Genomic DNA, 21,151 nt, shown 5'->3' with positions numbered 1-21,151 from the left:
GTGGTGATGTAATGTTATATGTGGTGGTGCAGTAATGTTATACGTTGTGGTGCTGTAATGTTATATGTGGTGGTGCTGTAATGTAAGAGTGTGTGGTAATGTAGAAAAGGCTAATGTTGTGTAGAGATATGCTCACCATGGCATTGTGGGGCTCTGAGGAGCGGTAGTGTAGTGTAGTGTTGGGGTAGTTCTCACCATGCATCTCTGAGTTGGTGGGGCTCTGAGGAGCTGTAGTGTTGTGTGTTGTGTGTTGGGGGGATGTGTAGTGTTAGGGTAGTGTAGTGTTAGGGTAGTGTAGTGTTAGGGTAGTGTAGTGTTAGGGTAGTGTAGTGTTAGGGTAGTGTTGCGATAGTTCTCACCATGCCACCATGGATCTCTGAGTTGGTGGGGCTCTCCAGGAGCTGCAGCTGTTTCTCAAAGAGCTGAGAGATGGCTCTGTGAACCAACTCATACTGTTCCTATAGGAGATGGAGAGGGGAGGGAGAGAGGGAAGGGAGAGAGGGAAGGGAGAGAAGGGACAGAAAGTGGACAGTGAGTCAACGCAGAACACTTGTCTTCATATTAAAACCATAACAAGACTCAGATACTCAGTCCATATTCCCCTGAACCACGGCTACAAATTAGGGAAAATCAACATTCTTTCCTATTGACCTCTTTGTCAAGAAATAAGAAAATTGCATTTGAAAAAGGTCAAGTTTTTGCTATGAGTCAGTGAGGTAATCTAGGTAACCACAGGCTGTTTTCCCCACAGACGGGCAGGGCCATGATGTTCTAATGCCCACTGGGATTATACAGCAACACAGAACACTGAAGACAGCACTTATATACATATTAAACCATGGAGACGCAGACACATATACATATACAGTGCCTTGCGAAAGTATTCGGCCCCCTTGAACTTTGCGACCTTTTGCCACATTTCAGGCTTCAAACATAAAGATATAAAACTGTATTTTTTTGTGAAGAATCAACGACAAGTGGGACACAATCATGAAGTGGAACGACATTTATTGGATATTTCAAACTTTTTTAACAAATCAAAAACTGAAAAATTGGGCGTGCAAAATTATTCAGCCCCTTTACTTTCAGTGCAGCAAACTCTCTCCAGAAGTTCATTTTAAACCATGGAGACGCAGACACAGCAACACAGAACGCCACATTACCTGGGTCTGAACAGCTGAACGCCACATTACCTGGGTCTGAACAGCTGAACGCCACATTACCTGGGTCTGAACAGCTGAACGCCACATTACCTGGGTCTGAACAGCTGAACGCCACATTACCTGGGTCTGAACAGCTGAACGTCACATTACATGGGTCTGAACGCCACATTACCTGGGTCTGAACAGCTGAACGCCACATTACCTTGGTCTGAACAGCTGAACGTCACATTACATGGGTCTGAACAGCCGAACGCCACATTACCTGGGTCTGAACGCCACATTACCTGGGTCTGAACAGCTGAATGCCACATTACCTGGGTCTGAACAGCTGAACGCCACATTATCTGGGTCTGAATGCCACATTACCTTGGTCTGAACAGCTGAATGCCTCTGTGTTCTCATTTCCTGAATCAGCCGGAACACGTTGAAATCTTCTGGAATCTTCTACAAACCAACAAGAACAATACACTCAGTGGTCTATCTGTGCTCCAGGATACAGCAAAAGCAACAATTTGAGTGTGTGTGTGTGTTTCATATTGTACGTACCCCAGCCTTTAGTAGGTTCCATGTGTAGTCTATAGCACAGATGGCGCCTGTCCTCCCACAGCCAGCACTGTCAACACACAACAACAATCAGAAAGAAACAGAATGCACAGCCTAGAGACACACCGACTACATCTCACAGCTTCCATTAGGCTTGGTGGATTTACAGCCGGAACTAACATTCAGAGACTGTATGTTCTAAGCTATGGTATACAGTGAGGGGGGAAAGTATTTGATCCCCTGCTGATTTTGTACGTTTTCCCACTGACAAAGAAATGATCCGTCTATAATTTTAATAGTAGGTTTATTTGAACAGTGAGAGACAGAATAACAACAACAAAAATCCAGAAAAACGCATGTCAAAAATGTTATAAATTGATTTGTATTTTATGTACACTCTTAAAGGGAGTGCTCCTAATCTCAGCTTGTTACCTGTATAAAAGACACCTGTCCACAGAAGCAATCAATCAATCAGATTCCAAACTCTCCACCATGGCCAAGACCAAAGAGCTCTCCAAGGATGTCAGGGACAAGATTGTGGACCTACACAAGGCTGGAATGGGCTACAAGACCATCGCCAAGCAGCTTGGTGAGAAGGTGACAACAGGTGGTGCAATTATTCGCAAATGGAAGAAACACAAAAGAACTGTCAATCTCCCTCGGCCTGGGGCTCCATGCAAGATCTCACCTCGTGGAGTTGCAATGATCATGAGAACAGTGAGGAATCAGCCCAGAACAACACGGGAGGATCTTGTCAATGATCTCAAGGCAGCTGGGACCATAGTCACCAAGAAAACAATTGGTAACACACTATGTGAAGGACTGAAGGACTGAAATCCTGCAGCGCCCGCAAGGCCCCCCTGCTCAAGAAAGCACATATACATGCCCGTCTGAAGTTTGCCAATGAACATCTGAATGATTCAGAGGACAACTGGGTGAAAGTGTTGTGGTCAGATGAGACCAAAATGGAGCTCTTTGGCATTAAATCAACTCGCCGTGTTTGGAGGAGGAGGAATGCTGCCTATGACCCCAAGAACACCATCCCCACCGTCAAACATGGAGGTGGAAACATTATGTTTTGGGGGTGTTTTTCTGCTAAGGGGACAGGACAACTTCACCACATCAAAGGGACGATGGACGGGGCCATGTACCGTCAAATCTTGGGTGAGAACCTCCTTTCCTCAGCCAGGGCATTGAAAATGGGTCTGGGATGGGTATTCCAGCATGACAATGACCCAAAACACACAGCCAAGGCAACAAAGGAGTGGCTCAAGAAGAAGCACATTAAGGTCCTGGAGTGGCCTAGCTCTCCAGACCTTAATCCCATAGAAAATCTGTGGAGGGAGCTGAAGGTTCGAGTTGCCAAACGTCAGCCTCGAAACCTTAATGACTTGGAGAAGATCTGCAAAGAGGAGTGGGACAAAATCCCTCCTGAGATGTGTACAAACCTGGTGGCCAACTACAAGAAACGTCTGACCTCTGATTGCCAACAAGGGTTTTGCCACCAAGTACTAAGTCATGTTTTGCAGAGGGGTCAAATACTAATTTTCCTCATTAAAATACAAACCAATTAAAACATTTTTGAAATGCTTTTTTCTGGATTTATTTTGTGGTTATTCTGTCTTTCACTGTTCAAATAAACCTACCATTAAAATTATAGACTGATCATTTCTTTGTCAGTGGGCAAACGTACAAAATCAGCAGGGGATCAAATACTTTTTCCCTTCACTGTATAAACTCAGCAAAAAAATAAACATCCCTTTTTCCAGGACCCTGTCTTTCAAAGATATTTGGATTTTTATGAATTCACTTCACAGATCTTCATTTTAAAGGGTTTAAACACTGTCTCCCTTACAATTAATGAACATGCACCTGTGGAACGGTCGTTAAGACACTAACAGCTTACAGACAGTAGGCCATTAAGGTCACAGTTATGAAAAATTAGGACACTAAAGAGGCCTTTCTACAGACTCTGGAAAAACCCCAAAAGAAAGATGCCCAGAGTCCCTACTCATCTGCGTGAACGTGCCTTAGGCATGCTGCAAGGAGGCACGAAGACTGCAGATATGGCCAGGGCAAAACATGGCCATGTCCGTACTGTGAGACGCCTAAGACAGCGCTACAGGGAGACAGGACGGACATGGCCATGTCCGTACTGTGAGACGCCTAAGACAGCGCTACAGGGAGACAGGACGGACATGGCCATGTCCGTACTGTGAGACGCCTAAGACAGCGCTACAGGGAGACAGGACGGACAGCTGATTGTCCTCGCAGTGGCAGACCACATGTAACAACACCTGCACAGGATCGATACATCCTAACATCACCCCTGCGGGACAGGTAGAGGATGGCAACAACAACTGCCCGAGTTTCACTCAGAACGCACAACCCTCCATCAGTACTCAGACTGTCCGCATTAGGGTGAGAGAGGATGGACTGAGGGCTTGTAGGCCTGTTGTAAGGCAGGTCCTCACCAGACATCACCGGCAACAACGTCGCCTATGGGCACAAACTCACCGTCGCTGGACCAGACAGGACTGGCAAAAAGTGCTCTTCACTGACAAGTCGCGGTTTTGTCTCACAAGGGGTGATGGTCGGATTCATGTTTATCGTTGAAGGAATGAGTGTTACACCGAGGCCTGTACTCTGGAGCGGGATCGATTTGGATGTGGAGGGTCCGTCATGGTCTGGGGCGGTGTGTCACAGCATCATCGGACTGAGCTTGTTGTCATTGCAGGCAATCTCAACGCTGTGCGTTACAGGGAAGACATCCTCCTCCCTCATGTGGTACCCTTCCTGCAGGCTCATCCTGACATGACCCTCCAGCATGACAATGCCACCAGCCATACTGCTCGTTCTGTGCGTGATTTCATGCAAGACAGGAATGTCAGTGTTCTGCCATGGCCAGCGAAGAGCCCGGATCTCAATCCCATTGAGCACGTCTGGGACCTGTTGGATCGGAAGGTGAGGGATAGGGCCATTCCCCCCAGAAATGTCCAGGAACTTGTAGGTACCTTGGTGGAAGAGTGGGGTAACATCTCACAGCAAGAACTGGCAAATCTGGTGCAGTCCATGAGGAGATGCACTGCAGTACTTAATGCAGCTGGTGGCCACACCAGATACTGAGTGTTACTTTTCATTTTCCCCCCTTTGTTCAGGGACACATTATTCCATTTCTGTTAGTCACATGTCTGTGGAACTTGTTCAGTTTATGTCTCAGTTGTTGAATCTTATGTTCATACAAATATTTACACATGTTAAGTTTGGTGAAAATAAAGGCAGTTGACAGTGAGATGTTTATTTTCTTGCTGAGTTTATGTTGACACACTTAACATCCTTAAGCCCCTCCCCCTGGCCACAACATCCCGTCTCCCCCCTACATTCTCCCACGGTAGTGAGCAGAGAATCCCCAGGGACAGTAGGGGAACATACATGTGGCTCCAATCAGCCTGATGATGATAATAATGATGACGGCCCTGAAGGGACTTCTTAATGTTAATTCATTGAGGACCAGAAATCCAAGGGGAATAGAAAGACCTGAGCTGGTCGTTTGGAGAGCGACCCCCACAGACCTCCTCAGCTGTGTGTGTCTCCTGTGATGGTGTGTGTGTGTATGTCTCTCCTGTGATGGTGTGTGTGTGTGTCTCTCCTGTGATGGTGTGTGTGTGTCTCTCCTGTGATGGTGTGTGTGTGTCTCTCCTGTGATGGTGTGTGTGTGTGTCTCTCCTGTGATGGTGTGTGTGTGTGTCTCTCCTGTGATGGTGTGTGTGTGTCTCTCCTGTGATGGTGTGTGTGTGTCTCCTGTGATGGTGTGTGTGTGTCTCTCCTGTGATGGTGTGTGTGTGTCTCCTGTGATGGTGTGTGTGTGTGTCTCTCCTGTGATGGTGTGTGTGTGTGTCTCTCCTGTGATGGTGTGTGTGTGTCTCTCCTGTGATGGTGTGTGTGTGTCTCCTGTGATGGTGTGTGTGTGTCTCCTGTGATGGTGTGTGTGTGTGTGTGTGTGTCTCCTGTGATATTGTTTCAGCACTACTCTATCCATTGTGTCTAGCTTTAAATGGACGGCTTCACGGAGTGTGTGTGTACCTGCAGTGTATACAGATGGGTACATCATCATGCTCCTGGTACTCTCTCATCAGACCAATCATATCCAAGATGGAGTCAAAGGACGAGGGGACGTCATGGTCTGGCCAGTTGATGTAATGGAACTGGGTTATCCTACGTCTCTCCTGTAAAGGGGGGGGGGGGGGGAGAGGAAGAGAAGGGGAGAGAGAGAGGAAGAGAAGGGGAGAGAGAGAGGAAGAGAAGGGGAGAGAGAAGAAGAGAAGGGGGAGAGAAGAAGAGAAGGGAGAGAGAAGAAGAGAAGGGGGAGAGAAGAAGAGAAGGGGGAGAGAGAAGGAGAGAAGGGGAGAGAGAGAGGAAATGAGTTTCCAGAAAGAGCAGATTGATGTCATGTGAATGATGAAACTGAAAGGCCATTGTGTTTCTATATGTTAGAGAGGAAGAAAAGAGAACTCACATTCTCATGCTCCACTGTCAGGGTCCTGATGAAATAGTCTGTTCTGGGCTGTTCTGATTCCTGCCAGCAGAAACAGAGGATTAAGCCCAACTGTAACAGGTGAACAACATATATAGGACTAATCAGTTTCAAAAAGCAGTGCTTCAGAAAACATGTGTTATGGTTAACAATTTGTTTTTAACTGACTTCCCTATTTAAATAACGGATATCTATCTATCTATATACATTACATACATACATACATACAGGAGGACATCTTACGTAGGCTATGGATAAATAACGGCTATATATATGTATATATAGCCGTTATTTAAATATGTATATATATAGCCGTTATTTAAATAGGGAAGTCAGTTATAAACAAATTGTTATTTCCAATGACAGCTCACCATAGTAGCTGAGATCAGTTGATATGGTGTCTTGTTGTCTAACACAACAAGTCCTCGTCTACTTGTTACAATGAGTCTTTCTACAGCAGCTACGTCTGACTGTGTGTATTGGCTTGGGACACACAGAACACTCGGAGTCTCTTCAGTTAGTCAAAGGTCTCCCTCTTTATACAGTCCTGTCTGGCCCTCTGTTTGCCTGTTACACTGAGGACTGCTGACTGGGCTCTGTGTGTGTGTATCAAATGTACTCGTTCCATTAACATGAATACTGAATACTACAGCCACAGTGACTGGCTCTATTATAGACTCCATATGTAATAACACAGTAGTTCCCACTCAGCCCTTACATACTGGACAGCACATTAACCCCAGAGTCTCTGGGGGACAAGTACATCACTGTAGAACGCTGGGACTAAAGAGGACACTTTAAAATAACTCTCTCCTTTAAGATGAGGCTCTGCATAGCTGGAGGATGAGCTCCCTGTAGCTCAGTAAATACAATGGAGGGGTGTGTGTGAATGTGTGTGTGTGTGTGTGTGTGTGAGAATATGTGTGTGTGTGTGTGTGTGTGTGTGAGAATATGTGTGTGTGTGTGTGTGTGTGTGTGTGTGTGAACCTACACAGGAGATTCTGAACGGGCCAAAAGACACGGGCTCATCACCAAACTGGGGAAAGTACCGCTCACACTTTTTCTAACAGAAAAGAGGAAAAAAGACACGTTACCTTTTCAGAGACTTTCGGTCCGGTTCAACGCCTAAACCACATTCACCACAAAATAACATACGAAACTCTCTATCTCCATCAAACACATATGAAAGAGGGAGAGATGAAAACACTTCAGTGTTTATCAACATAAATATCTTACTCCAGACACTGAAGGGCTCTTCCTGTCAAATCAACAGTGAAAGTGGTTCCTTTCATATCACTACAGTATAATACCATACTGACGTCTTCAGGACCAAACTCTTACCCTTCCCATCTCGAATTCTCGACATGCCATTACGATGACCTGGAACATAGGAAACGGAAAGGTTTTCAATTTACATCCTGCTAGAAAAATGGATATTCCAACGTGTGTATTCTGTTCCATCACATGGTAATAAACCTGACACACAGCATGTTATAAACACATTAACAAACAAAACAAACAGCGCTTCATAGGAATTAAAGTCTCAGAGAGAAGTGGCAAAAACAGTGTGTGTGTGTCTCTGTGTGTGTCTCAGTGTGTGTGTGTGTCTCAGTGAGAGAGCAAGAGAGAGCGAGAGAGAGCGAGAGAGAGCGAGAGAGAGCGAGAGAGAGCGAGAGAGAGCGAGAGAGAGAGAGACAGAGAGAGACAGAGAGAGACAGAGAGAGACAGAGAGAGACAGAGAGAGAGCGAGAGAGAGAGCGAGAGAGAGCGAGAGAGAGCTAGAGAGAGCTAGACTCACGGCTACACTGTACTCCCAGTTCATTCTCCAGAAGTCGATGACAGTGTTGGTTAGAGGACCCTGGGTAGCGATGTAGGCCTCTGGACCATCCATTCCCTGGTAACACAACTAATATTAGAGGGCTGGATGAACTAACACACAGTTAGTTTAGAGGAAGTGGAGGGGGAGGAAGAGGAGGAGGAAGAGGAGGAAGAGGAGGAAGAGGAGGAAGAGGAGGAAGATGAGGAGGAAGTGGAGGAGAGAGGAGGAAGTGGAGGAGAGGGAGAGGAGGAGAGAGGAAGTGGAAGAGAGGGAGAGGAGGAAGGAGGAGAGGGAGAGGAAGGAGGAGAGGGAGAGGGAAGAGAGGAAGTGGAGGAGGGAGGAGGAAAACTCAGACATCTTTATTCAGGCCAGCCTGAAAAGGTCTCTGAGTTTTTAAGGGTGTAATTAATCACCTTGTGTGACACAGCTGAGTGTCATTAGCTTCCACACAGTGTGCAGGTTGCTATGCTACACTCCACATGACCATCACCTGGAAGGCCCTGTCGCCTCTAGTTACTAAACAAAACAACATTTTGTGGACTAGGTGTTAAAATTCTCCATCCCTCAGCGTTCCTTCTGCTCTATTTAAAGTGTTGACCTCTGACTGGACAGACATTCAGGGTGAAACTGAAGACGTACTGGTGATATGTTTGTGGACCTGAAAGCTTATCTCTGCACACAGAGGGGTGAGGTCACATTATGCAGTCACAGGTCTGAGGTGTGAAGGAAGTCAACTGTACCTTGATGAAGCTGGCATTGATGTAATCTGCATCCTGATTGGTTGTTTTTAAAGTCAGCTTTACCCTCGTGTGGTCAACTGTGGGAGAGATGAGGATTCAAGTTAGAGAGAGACAGAGGAAGAGAGTGATAGGAGAGGAAAAGAGCACGAGAGAGAGAGTTTCCCATGCCAATAAAGCCCCTTAAATTGAATAGAGAGAGAGAGGAAGGGAGGGGAAGGGAGAGGGGAAGGGAGAGAGGAAAGGAGAGGAAGGGAGAGGGAAAGGAGCAGGAGAAAAAGAGAGCTACAGATTAGAGGGAATAAAGACAAAGGATGTGGCTGGTAAATAGAACAAATAAATCATGGCAAATGTTTTCAGCACTGAACAACAATAATATTATATAAACACTATATTTGACTGATCCATCTGTAGCCTCCATCAATCCATCTGTAGTCTCATCCATCCATCCATCCGTAGCCTCCATCCATTCATCCATCCTTTCATCTATCCGCCCCTCCGTAGCCTCCAGTCTCCATCCATCCGTAGCCCCCATCCATCCATCGCCTCCATCCATCCGTAGCCCCCATCCATCCATCCGTAGCCCCCATCCGTAGCCCCCATCCATCCATCCGTAGCCTCCAGTCTCCATCCATCCATCGCCTCCATCCATCCATCCGTAGCCCCCATCCATCCATCCGTAGGCCCCATCCGTAGCCCCCATCCGTAGCCTCCATCCGTCCATCCGTAGCCTCCATCCATCCATCCCGTAGCCTCCATCCATCCATCCCGTAGCCTCCATCCATCCATCCCGTAGCCTCCATCCATCCATCCATCCCGTAGCCTCCATCCCGTAGCCTCCATCCATCCATCCGTAGCCTCCATCCATCCATCCGTAGCCTCCATCCATCCATCCCGTAGCCTCCATCCCGTAGCCTCCATCCCGTAGCCTCCATCCCGTAGCCTCCATCCCGTAGCCTCCATCCCGTAGCCTCCATCCATCCATCCGTAGCCCCCATCCATCCATCGCCTCCATCCATCCATCCGTAGCCCCCATCCATCCATCCGTAGGCCCCATCCGTAGCCCCCATCCGTAGCCTCCATCCATCCATCCGTAGCCTCCATCCATCCATCCGTAGCCTCCATCCATCCATCCCGTAGCCTCCATCCATCCATCCCGTAGCCTCCATCCAGTAGCCTCCATCCCGTAGCCTCCATCCCGTAGCCTCCATCCATCCATCCGTAGCCCCCATCCATCCATCCGTAGCCTCCATCCACCCATCTGTAGTCTCATCCATCCATCCATTCATCCATCCTTTCATCTATCCGCCCCTCCGTAGCCTCCAGTCTCCATCCATCCGTAGACCCCATCCATCCATCGCCTCCATCCATCCGTAGCCCCCATCCATCCGTAGCCCATCCGTAGCCCCCATCCATCCATCCGTAGCCCCCATCCGTAGCCCCCATCCATCCATCCATCCATCCATCCATCCATCCGTAGCCCCCATCCATCCATCCGTAGCCACCATCCGTAGCCTCCATCCATCCATCCGTAGCCCCCATCCGTAGCCCCCATCCATCCATCCATCCATCCATCCATCCATCCATAGCCCCCATCCATCCATCGCCTCCATCCATCCATCCGTAGCCCCCATCCATCCATCCGTAGGCCCCATCCGTAGCCCCCATCCGTAGCCCCCATCCATCCATCCGTAGCCTCCATCCATCCATCCGTAGCCTCCATCCATCCATCCCGTAGCCTCCATCCCGTAGCCTCCATCCCGTAGCCCCCATCCATCCATCCGTAGCCCCCATCCGTAGCCTCCATCCATCCATCCATCCGTAGCCTCCATCCATCCATCCGTAGCCTCCATCCATCCATCCCGTAGCCTCCATCCATCCATCCCGTAGCCTCCATCCCGTAGCCTCCATCCCGTAGCCTCCATCCCGTAGCCTCCATCCCGTAGCCTCCATCCATCCATCCGTAGCCCCCATCCATCCTTCCGTAGCCTCCATCCACCCATCTGTAGTCTCATCCATCCATCCATTCATCCATCCTTTCATCTATCCGCCCCTCCGTAGCCTCCAGTCTCCATCCATCCGTAGACCCCATCCATCCATCGCCTCCATCCATCCGTAGCCCCCATCCATCCGTAGCCCCCATCCGTAGCCCCCATCCATCCATCCATCCATCCGTAGCCCCCATCCATCCATCCGTAGCCACCATCCGTAGCCTCCATCCATCCATCCGTAGCCTCCAGTCTCCATCCATCCATAGCCCCCATCCATCCATCGCCTCCATCCATCCATCCGTAGCCCCCATCCATCCATCCGTAGGCCCCATCCGTAGCCCCCATCCGTAGCCCCCATCCATCCATCCGTAGCCTCCATCCATCCATCCGTAGCCTCCATCCATCCATCCGTAGCCTCCATCCCGTAGCCTCCATCCCGTAGCCTCCCATCCCGTAGCCCCCATCCCGTAGCCTCCATCCCGTAGCCCCCATCCATCCATCCGTAGCCTCCAGTCTCCATCCATCCATAGCCCCCATCCATCCATCGCCTCCATCCATCCATCCGTAGCCCCCATCCATCCATCCGTAGGCCCCATCCGTAGCCCCCATCCATCCATCCGTAGCCTCCATCCATCCATCCGTAGCCTCCATCCATCCCTCCCGTAGCCTCCATCCCGTAGCCACCATCCGTAGCCACCATCCATCCATCCGTAGCCTCCAGTCTCCATCCATCCATAGCCCCCATCCATCCATCGCCTCCATCCATCCATCCGTAGCCCCCATCCATCCATCCGTAGGCCCCATCCGTAGCCCCCATCCGTAGCCCCCATCCATCCATCCGTAGCCTCCATCCATCCATCCGTAGCCTCCATCCATCCATCCCGTAGCCTCCATCCCGTAGCCTCCATCCCGTAGCCCCCATCCATCCATCCGTAGCCACCATCCATCCATCCCGTAGCCCCCATCCCGTAGCCTCCATCCATCCATCCCGTAGCCTCCATCCCGTAGCCTCCATCCCGTAGCCCCCATCCATCCATCCATCCATCCGTAGCCCCCATCCATCCATCCGTAGCCTCCATCCATCCATCCGTAGCCTCCATCCATCCATCCCGTAGCCTCCATCCGTAGCCCCCATCCATCCATCCGTAGCCCCCATCCACCCATCCGTAGCCTCCATCCATCCATCCGTAGCCTCCATCCATCCATCCGTAGCCTCCATCCATCCATCCATCCGTAGCCTCCATCCATCGATTGGAGTCAGAGGTTAGTGTCCTGTAAGATGTCCTCCATGTTGTTCAGGTAGAGAAGAGGTTAGTGTCCTCCATGTTGTTCAGGTAGAGAAGAGGTTAGTGTCCTCCATGTTGTTCAGGAAGAGAAGAGGTTAGTGTCCTGTAAGATGTCCTCCATGTTGTTCAGGTAGAGAAGAGGTTAGTGTCCTCCATGTTGTTCAGGTAGAGAAGAGGTTAGTGTCCTCCATGTTGTTCAGGTAGAGAAGAGGTTAGTGTCCTGTAAGATGTCCTCCATGTTGTTCAGGTAGAGAAGAGGTTAGTGTCCTGTAAGATGTCCTCCATGTTGTTCAGGTAGAGAAGAGGTTAGTGTCCTCCATGTTGTTCAGGTAGAGGAAGAGGTTAGTGTCCTCCATGTTGTTCAGGAAGAGAAGAGGTTAGTGTCCTGTAAGATGTCCTCCATGTTGTTCAGGTAGAGAAGAGGTTAGTGTCCTCCATGTTGTTCAGGAAGAGAAGAGGTTAGTGTCCTCCATGTTGTTCAGGAAGAGAAGAGGTTAGTGTCCTCCATGTTGTTCAGGAAGAGAAGAGGTTAGCGTCCTGTAAGATGTCCTCATGATGCCATGTTGTTCAGGTAGAGAAGAGGTTAGTGTCCATGTTGTTCAGGTAGAGAAGAGGTTAGTGTCCTCCATGTTGTTCAGGTAGAGAAGAGGTTAGTGTCCTCCATGTTGTTCAGGTAGAGAAGAGGTTAGTGTCCTCCATGTTGTTCAGGAAGAGAAGAGGTTAGTGTCCTGTAAGATGTCCTCCATGTTGTTCAGGTAGAGAAGAGGTTAGTGTCCTCCATGTTGTTCAGGAAGAGAAGAGGTTAGCGTCCTATAAGATGTCCTCATGATGCCATGTTGTTCAGGTAGAGAAGAGGTTAGTGTCCTCCATGTTGTTCAGGTGTTAGTGTCCTCCATGTTGTTCAGGTAGAGAAGAGGTTAGTGTCCTCCATGTTGTTCAGGAAGAGAAGAGGTTAGTGTCCTGTAAGATGTCCTCCATGTTGTTCAGGAAGAGAAGAGGTTAGCGTCCTGTAAGATGTCCTCATGATGCCATGTTGTTCAGGTAGAGAAGAGGTTAGTGTCCTCCATGTTGTTCAGGTAGAGAAGAGGTTAGTGTCCTCCATGTTGTTCAGGTAGAGAAGAGGTTAGTGTCCTGTAAGATGTCCTCCATGTTGTTCAGGTAGAGAAGAGGTTAGTGTCCTCCATGTTGTTCAGGTAGAGAAGAGGTTAGTGTCCTCCATGTTGTTCAGGAAGAGAAGAGGTTAGTGTCCTGTAAGATGTCCTCCATGTTGTTCAGGTAGAGAAGAGGTTAGTGTCCTCCATGTTGTTCAGGAAGAGAAGAGGTTAGCGTCCTGTAAGATGTCCTCATGATGCCATGTTGTTCAGGTAGAGAAGAGGTTAGTGTCCTCCATGTTGTTCAGGTAGAGAAGAGGTTAGTGTCCTCCATGTTGTTCAGGTAGAGAAGAGGTTAGTGTCCTCCATGTTGTTCAGGTAGAGAAGAGGTTAGTGTCCTGTAAGATGTCCTCCATGTTGTTCAGGTAGAGAAGAGGTTAGTGTCCTCCATGTTGTTCAGGAAGAGAAGAGGTTAGCGTCCTGTAAGATGTCCTCATGATGCCATGTTGTTCAGGTAGAGAAGAGGTTAGTGTCCTCCATGTTGTTCAGGTAGAGAAGAGGTTAGTGTCCTCCATGTTGTTCAGGTAGAGAAGAGGTTAGTGTCCTCCATGTTGTTCAGGTAGAGAAGAGGTTAGTGTCCTGTAATATGTCCTCCATGTTGTTCAGGTAGAGAAGAGGTTAGTGTCCTCCATGTTGTTCAGGTAGAGAAGAGGGGGGGTGGGGCAGAGAAGGGGGGGGGGCTTGGATGCTATGTTGTGGGGAAGAAGGGCCAAGAGGGGTGTGTGTTGTGAGAGGCTGTGGTCAGAGTTTATTTGTCCAGTCCACTCAGAGCTCCTCTGGCCTGTAGCATTAATGTGATCCTGTCCAGTAATATCCATCTATTCCCCTGACTGTAAGAACCATTAGAGAGGACACACACAGCACACTACACACAGCACACTACACACACAGCACAGTACACTACACACACAGCTTTGGCCACACAGCATTACATACAGGGCAGTATGTCTTTATAGCGGTTCTTCTTCACATTCCCTTCCTGCTCCCCGACGTTGGTGGGGTAGATCTTCTCTGTCCTGTATTTGGTCGATAATCTTCGTAATCTCTGCAGGGAGAAAAAACAACAAGAGAGAAAATGTTATTCATTCTGTGTTTTTCTGTCTCCTAAAGAAAGACATGTTGTAGAGAAGGAATACCCAACAACACCCTATTTCATTTATAGCGCACTACTTTTGACCAGAGTCCTATGAAGGAAATAGGGAACCATTTATAGTGCACTACTTTTGACCAGAGCCCTATGAAGGGAATAGGGAACCATTTATAGTGCACTACCTTTGATCAGAGCCCTATGAAGAGAATAGGGAACCCTTTATAGTGCACTACTTTTGACCAGAGCCCTATGAAGAGAATGGGAACCCTTTATAGTGCACCACCTTTGACCAGAGCCCTATGAAGGGAATAGGGAGCCATTAGGAACACATCCATATAGAGGGGGCTTTAGTGTAGGATAGGATGAATGATTGATGGTCAAGAGAAACATTTGCCCTACATTAGAGGGACGTGGTACAAGCCAGTCATGTTTCAGTGTCACAGGACTGGTTCCCAGAGAGTGTACCGTTGCCCACCCACGAGGTTAGGGATCATGAAGAGATCCTATTTGACTACGCTCCACACATTTCACACACCCCCTTCTCCAGCCCCGCTAACAGCCCTGCAGAGACCAGCCCACCTACACGCTATACAGTAGCTAACAGTTTAGGAATGCCCTAGTCCCCCTCGTGCAGCTCCACGATGGTTCCTCGCCCATCAGTACTTCCTATGGAACTTCTCACACAACTCTCTCTGGCTTCATTGGGAACAACCAAACTCTCACAACAGCACCCTTGATCTCCAAGCTGAGGCCCTTAATTCAACTCTGTCCTCTCCCCAGCTCGCTTCCAGCTGCGCTCCGAGGCCCTCTCCACAGCTCACTTCCAGCTCCGCTCTGAGGCCCTCTCCCCAGCTCCGCTCTGAGGCCCTCTCCCCCAACATTAATTACAGTGACAGTGTGTCGTTCAGCTCCACTCTAGCAGGCCACAGAGTCCTCAGGGACAGAGCAGTAATGAGACACTGCTTCAGCACATTAGCTGAAGGGATAAAAACAACACACTCGTACATAGACACTAGAGGACGACCGATTAATCAATTTCAAGTTTTCCTAACAATCGGAAATCGGTATTTTTGGACACCGAGTTGGCCGATTATTTTCAATTTTTATTTTACACCTTTATTGAACTAGGCAAGTCAGTTAAGAACACATTCTTATTTTCAATGACGGCCTAGGAACAGTGGGTTAACTGCCTTGTTCAGGGGCAGAACGACAGATTTTTACCTTGTCAGCTCGGGGATTCGATCTTGCAACCTTACGGTTAACTAGTCCAACGCTCTAACCACCTGCCTCTCATTGCACTCCACGAGGAGACTGCCTGTTACGCGAATGCGGTGCGCATTTGTGAAAATAGACTGTTGTTGCTCCGCTTCAAGCCTATCAACCCCCGAGATTAGGCTGGTGTAATCGATGTGAAATGGCTAGCTAGTTAGCAGGGTGCACACTAATAGCGTTTCAAACGTCACTCGCTCTGAGACTTGGAGTAATTGTGCCCCTTGCTCTGCATGGGTAACGATGCTTCGAGGGTGGCTGTTGTGTCGTTGTGTTCCTGGTTCGAGCCCAGGTAGGGGCGAGGAGAGGGACAGAAGCTATACTGTTACACTGGCAATACTAAAGTACCTATAAGAACATCCAATACTCAAAGGTTAATGAAATACAAATGGTATAGAGAGAAATAGTCCTATAAATACTATATTAAGTACAACCTAAAACTTCTTACCTGGGAATATTGAAGTCTCATGTTAAAAGGAACCACCAGCTTTCATATGTTCTCATGTTCTGAGCAAGGAACTTAAACGTTCGCTTTTTTACATGGCACATATTGCACTTTTACTTTTCCAACACTTTGTTTTTGCAGTATTTAAACCAAATTGAACATGTTTCATTATTTATTTGAGGCTAAATTGATTTTTATTGATGTATTATATTAAGTTAAAATATAATTCAGTATTGTTGTAATTGTCATTATTACAAATAATTATTTTTTTATTAAAAAAATTATTATATATATATATTATTTTAAATGTCCGATTAATCGGTACCGGCTTTTTTTGGTTCTCCAATAATCGGTATCGCCGTTGAAAAATCATATTCGGTCGACGCGACACACTCGTACAGACGCTACACGCCCTAATTAGGAAATATGTATAAGAGTGTTGATGGAAGCTTCACAAGATGTAATCACTAGTGACGTTAATAAAAAGACATTGAAGCTAATTTTCTAACAATTAGCGACCAGTTTTCCATGACATGCACTGCTGCTGAGGCCACACTTGAGGTAGCGACCTGGGAACAGAGAGGATGCTGGGAACAGAGAGGATGCTGGGAACAGAGAGGATGCTGGGAACAGATAGGAATGTTCTGGGAACAGAGAGGGGAATGCTGGGAACAGAGAGGGATGCTGGGAACAGAGAGGATGTTGGGGACAGAGGATGCTACTTCGGGCTGTAGCGTGGCATTCGTAAAGGTCCCTAACGTGGGAAACTTCATCCTCTGCTCTCTTCTTTCCCCTCTTCATGGGCCATAAAGACACAGCAGGAGCTGTAGTTGGGCGTCCTACCAACTCAACAGCTACTGTGTTAACTACTCGTCATGGTCTTTCTCGTGTTGTGGTCCAGCCCTAGGGCGTTGGAGCGCTGGGGGCCTGGCCAGATGCTGGAGCGGTGGGGGCCTGTGGCGTTGGAGGCCTGGCCGTTGGGAGGCCTGGGCGTTGGAGGCCTGCGGCCGTTGGAGGCCTGGGCCTTGGAGGCCTGGGCGTTGGAGTGGTGGGGCGCCCGGCCGTTGGAGGCTCTCCGCGGCGAATCTGGAGCGGATGGGGGCCTGCGGACGTTGGAGCAGTGCTCCTCCCTAAGTCCAGTCTGCTCCTCCTAAGCCCAGTTCTGCTCTCCCTCTCCGTCCATGTCTGCTCCTGTTAAGTTTCCGGGTTGCATTGCAACACCTGAGGGGGTAGTGTGGTGATCCCCTCATATTTCTCAGAATCAGGTCCTGAGCATAAATAGGTTCTATTCAGATCTAAATTGATGAAAACTCCAAAAACTCAAAGCCATGGTGCCTTTACCAAGATTAGAAACTATACAAATCTCTGTACTCTCTGAGACGCAGAGAGAGAGCGCAGAGAGAGACGCAGAGAGAGACGCAGAGAGAGACGCAGAGAGAGACGCAGAGACACATGGTGATTACAGAAGACCTGTGACAGCTAGCTCTTTTACCCCACCAGCCTCTCTGACACTGACAGACCTGCTGGCTGTGGTGAACCTCACCTAACCACGTGGCCTGGCTGACAGAAAACTGATACATGGTTATGACAACTGAAGGAATAGGCCTGAAAGCATTGAAAAGGTGAGGTCAGAGAGCTAGAGAAAGAGAGAGAGAAAGAGAGAGAGAAGAGAGAAAGAGAGGGAGAGAAAGAGAGAGCGAAAGAGCGAGAAAGTGAAATTCCACAGTGTGACATCACAGCAGCAAGATTTGTGACCTGTTGCCACAAGAAAAGGGCAACCAGTGAAGAACACACACCATTGTAAATACAACCCATATTTATGCTTATTTATTTGATCTTGTGTTATTTACCATTTGTACATTGTGTGTATATATATATATATATATATATATATATATATATATATAAAAATAATATGACATTTGTAATGTCTTTATTGTTTTGAAACTTCTGTATGTTTACTGTTAATTTGTATTGTTTATTTCACATTATATATTATCTACCTCACTTGCTTTGGCAATGTTAACACGTTTCCCATGCCAATAAAGCCCTTGAATTGAATTGAGAGAGAGAGCGAGAGAGCGAGCAAAAGAGAGAGAGAAAGAGAGAGAGAGCAAAAGAGAGAGAGAGAGCGAGAGAGAGAGAGAGAGCGAAAGAGAGAGAGAGAGAGAGCGAAAGAGAGAGTGAGAGAGAAAGAAAGTGAGAGAGAGAGCTAGGGAGAAAGAGAGAGAGAGAGAGAAAGAAAGTGAGAGAGAGAAAGTGAGAGAGAGCAAGGGAGAGAGAGAGAGGAGAGAGAGAGAGAGAAAGAAAGTGAGAGAGAGCTAGGGAGAAAGAGGGAGAAAGAAAGTGAGAAGAGAAAGAAAGTGAGAGAGAGAGAGCTAGGGAGAAAGAGAGAGAGCGAGAGGGAACAGGGAGAGAGAGAGAGAGAGAGGATAATGTTTTCACCAGGTGTTGCTATGTCTCTCTACTTGAAAGACTACAGTATGTGCTTATCTTCAGGTCTCTCTTGCTGGAGAGGAGAACTCATGCAGCGCTCTGCTCGCTCGGACATACAGTAATACCGTTATTGTCTATTCTCGGTCTCAAGTGGATTGACATTTTCATCAGAACACTACACTGATTCTGCTGCCGCAGAAGGAGCCAGGGGCTGAGACAGCCAACATCGCAACGCACAAGGTATGTACTCTTCCACACACACACACACATTTATGTATACATTTTCATGCATGCACACACTCTCTCACACATCCACCCACACCACATTGCACTACACATGAGAAAGCACAGTGTGCTAGAAAAGGTGTGTGTGTGTGTGTGTGTGTGTGTGTGTGTGTGTGTGTGTGTGTGTGTGTGTGTGGACCAGGCGGTAGTCCAGTCCATAAGCCCAGGGTAAAGACAGGGGTGAGGTGAGAGTTGTACAGCAGCGTGGGACCAGGGAGTTACCCTCTGATGAGTTGTCATGGAGACTGTGGAAGCGGTCTTCACAGCCTTCCAAGGGTGCTATCCACTGGGCTGGAGACTCTTGGTATCTCTTACCATCACCCTGTCTAACCACATATAGTCTGCATCCTCAATAACATCCTGCCTTCCCTTTACAGTGCACTACTATTGACCAGGTTCATTAACAGTAGTGCACTACTATTGACCAGGTTGTTTAACAGTAGTGCACTACTATTGACCAGGTTGTTTAACAGTAGTGCACTACTATGACCAGGTTGATTAACAGTAGTGCACTACTATTGACCAGTTTGATTAACAGTAGTGCACTACTATTGACCAGGTTGTGTTTAACAGTAGTGCACTACTATTGACCAGGTTGTGTTTAACAGTAGTGCACTAGATACGGGACAGAGTGCCATTTGGGTTCGTAGTCTTAAGGCCTACAGATCCAACACAGAATCCTGACATGTATTGGAGTGGCTCAGTTCAGCTCCAGTTTAATGTCTCGTTGCACATCAGCTCTCATTGCTGCAGTCATGTAATGCAGGGCCGTTAGAGAAACCCTTTAGACATCTGCATGTGTGTTGTGCTGCCGAGGCCCACGATACCCAGCTTTAGGCCAAATCCCCCCCTACTGGGGCATACATCTGCATGGCTTGTAAAAAGTTGAATTATTTTGGTCACAGAAAATGAAAAATCTATCCAATCATATTGTGTTGCATAAAACCCCCCGAGTCAGACAGTTTATAGAATCACGTCTTCATAAACTAAGTATTTTCCTGTCAAATAAAACGGAGGCTCTTATTGGGTTCCAAATCAACCTGGGTTCCAAATCAACCTGGGTTCCAAATCAACCTGGGTTCCAAATCAAACAGGGTTCCAAATCAAACAGGGTTCCAAATCAAACAGGGTTCCAAATCAAACAGGGTTCCAAATCAAACAGGGTTCCAAATCAAACAGGGTTCCAAATCAAACAGGGTTCCAAATCAAACAGGGTTCCAAATCAAACAGGGTTCCAAATCAAACAGGGTTCCAAATCAAACAGGGTTCCAAATCAAACAGGGTTCCAAATCAACCAGATTTTTAACAAATCTGAACATTGTCGGTGGAGTCATAAGACCGTTTTGCTGCTCCCACGCCAGACCACCATTTTTTTATTGCTCTCTCTTCCGTGGTTACGTAAACATTGTGCACACATGAACAGGACGCAAGTACACACTATGGAGAAGCCCATTGGAGGACGCAGTACAAAAGGAAACGAGAGTGGAACTAGAGAAGAACAAACAAACGAGAGACAGAGAGAATAGAAGGAGCGAGGAGGAGAGAAAGGAGGGACAAACGTCAGAGCTTTTAACTAACTAACTAACTCAGTAAATAGATTATGTTATCTGTCGATCAATTTCCACTAACATGGTCTCAGTCTGGCTCCTGGAGAACTTTCTGGGCTACGGCTGACAGACGACACTAGTAAGAGCAGAGAGACAGAATGACGAGGTCAGTAGAAGGAAAAAAGACAGACAGGGAAATATGTAATGCTCCTCCACAATACGTTCTCTCTTTCTCATTCGTTCTCTCTTCCCTCTTTCTTTCTGAACCTGCCTCTCAGCCCTGTGCAACAGGAAGTGGCAGTGTTGTTGTGAGAGAGAGCGCGTGAGGGCCAGCTTCCTGTGAGCTGCACTACCACTTTAATACTTTTGCCACCGAGCAACAATGAGGGAGACCAGTGACACACACTACCCCTCGTCCCCTCTCACCCCCCTGAGCAGACTCATCCCCCTGAGCCCCCTCTCACCCCCCGAGCAGACTCATCCCCCTGAGCCCCACTGAGCAGACTCATCCCCCTGAGCAGACTCATCCCCGAGCCCCCTCTCACCCCCCTGAGCAGACTCATCCCCCTGAGCCCCACTGAGCAGACTCATCCCCCTGAGCCCCACTGAGCAGACTCATCCACCTGAGCAGACTCACCCCCCTGAGCAGACTCATCCCCCTGAGCAGACTCATCCCCGAGCCCCCTCTCACCCCCCTGAGCAGACTCATCCCCATGAGCCCCCTCTAACCCCCCTGAGCAGACTCACCCTCCCTCGCCCCCCTGAGCAGACTCACCCCCCCTCACCCCCCTGAGCAGACTCACCCTCCCTCGCCCCTCTCACCCCTCTGAGCAAACTCACCCCCCATCGCCCCCT

At 48.2% G+C, this 21,151-nt stretch overlaps 1 protein-coding gene across 1 annotated transcript in view; it reads right to left on the bottom strand.

Moving 5' to 3' along the window:
- Positions 1 to 14,265, bottom strand: part of LOC139393089 (tyrosine-protein phosphatase non-receptor type 12-like) — a 41,100-nt gene extending 26,835 nt beyond the window's left edge. Inside the window, exons 1-10 of the mRNA XM_071141436.1 lie at positions 14,161 to 14,265; positions 8,800 to 8,876; positions 8,039 to 8,134; positions 7,582 to 7,620; positions 7,232 to 7,303; positions 6,223 to 6,282; positions 5,790 to 5,932; positions 1,710 to 1,776; positions 1,530 to 1,607; positions 360 to 458 (exon numbers count right to left, since the gene is read on the bottom strand). Of these exons, the coding sequence (XP_070997537.1) occupies positions 360 to 458; positions 1,530 to 1,607; positions 1,710 to 1,776; positions 5,790 to 5,932; positions 6,223 to 6,282; positions 7,232 to 7,303; positions 7,582 to 7,620; positions 8,039 to 8,131 (651 nt within the window). The 5' untranslated portion in view covers positions 8,132 to 8,134; positions 8,800 to 8,876; positions 14,161 to 14,265. The remainder of the gene's footprint in view (positions 1 to 359; positions 459 to 1,529; positions 1,608 to 1,709; positions 1,777 to 5,789; positions 5,933 to 6,222; positions 6,283 to 7,231; positions 7,304 to 7,581; positions 7,621 to 8,038; positions 8,135 to 8,799; positions 8,877 to 14,160) is intronic.
- Between the last annotated feature and the right edge of the window lie 6,886 nt (positions 14,266 to 21,151).

Source organism: Oncorhynchus clarkii, chromosome 33, assembly GCF_045791955.1.
Source record: "Oncorhynchus clarkii lewisi isolate Uvic-CL-2024 chromosome 33, UVic_Ocla_1.0, whole genome shotgun sequence".
In the NCBI taxonomy this organism is placed as follows: Eukaryota; Metazoa; Chordata; class Actinopteri; order Salmoniformes; family Salmonidae; genus Oncorhynchus; species Oncorhynchus clarkii.
This window is presented reverse-complemented; position numbering and strand designations above follow the sequence as displayed.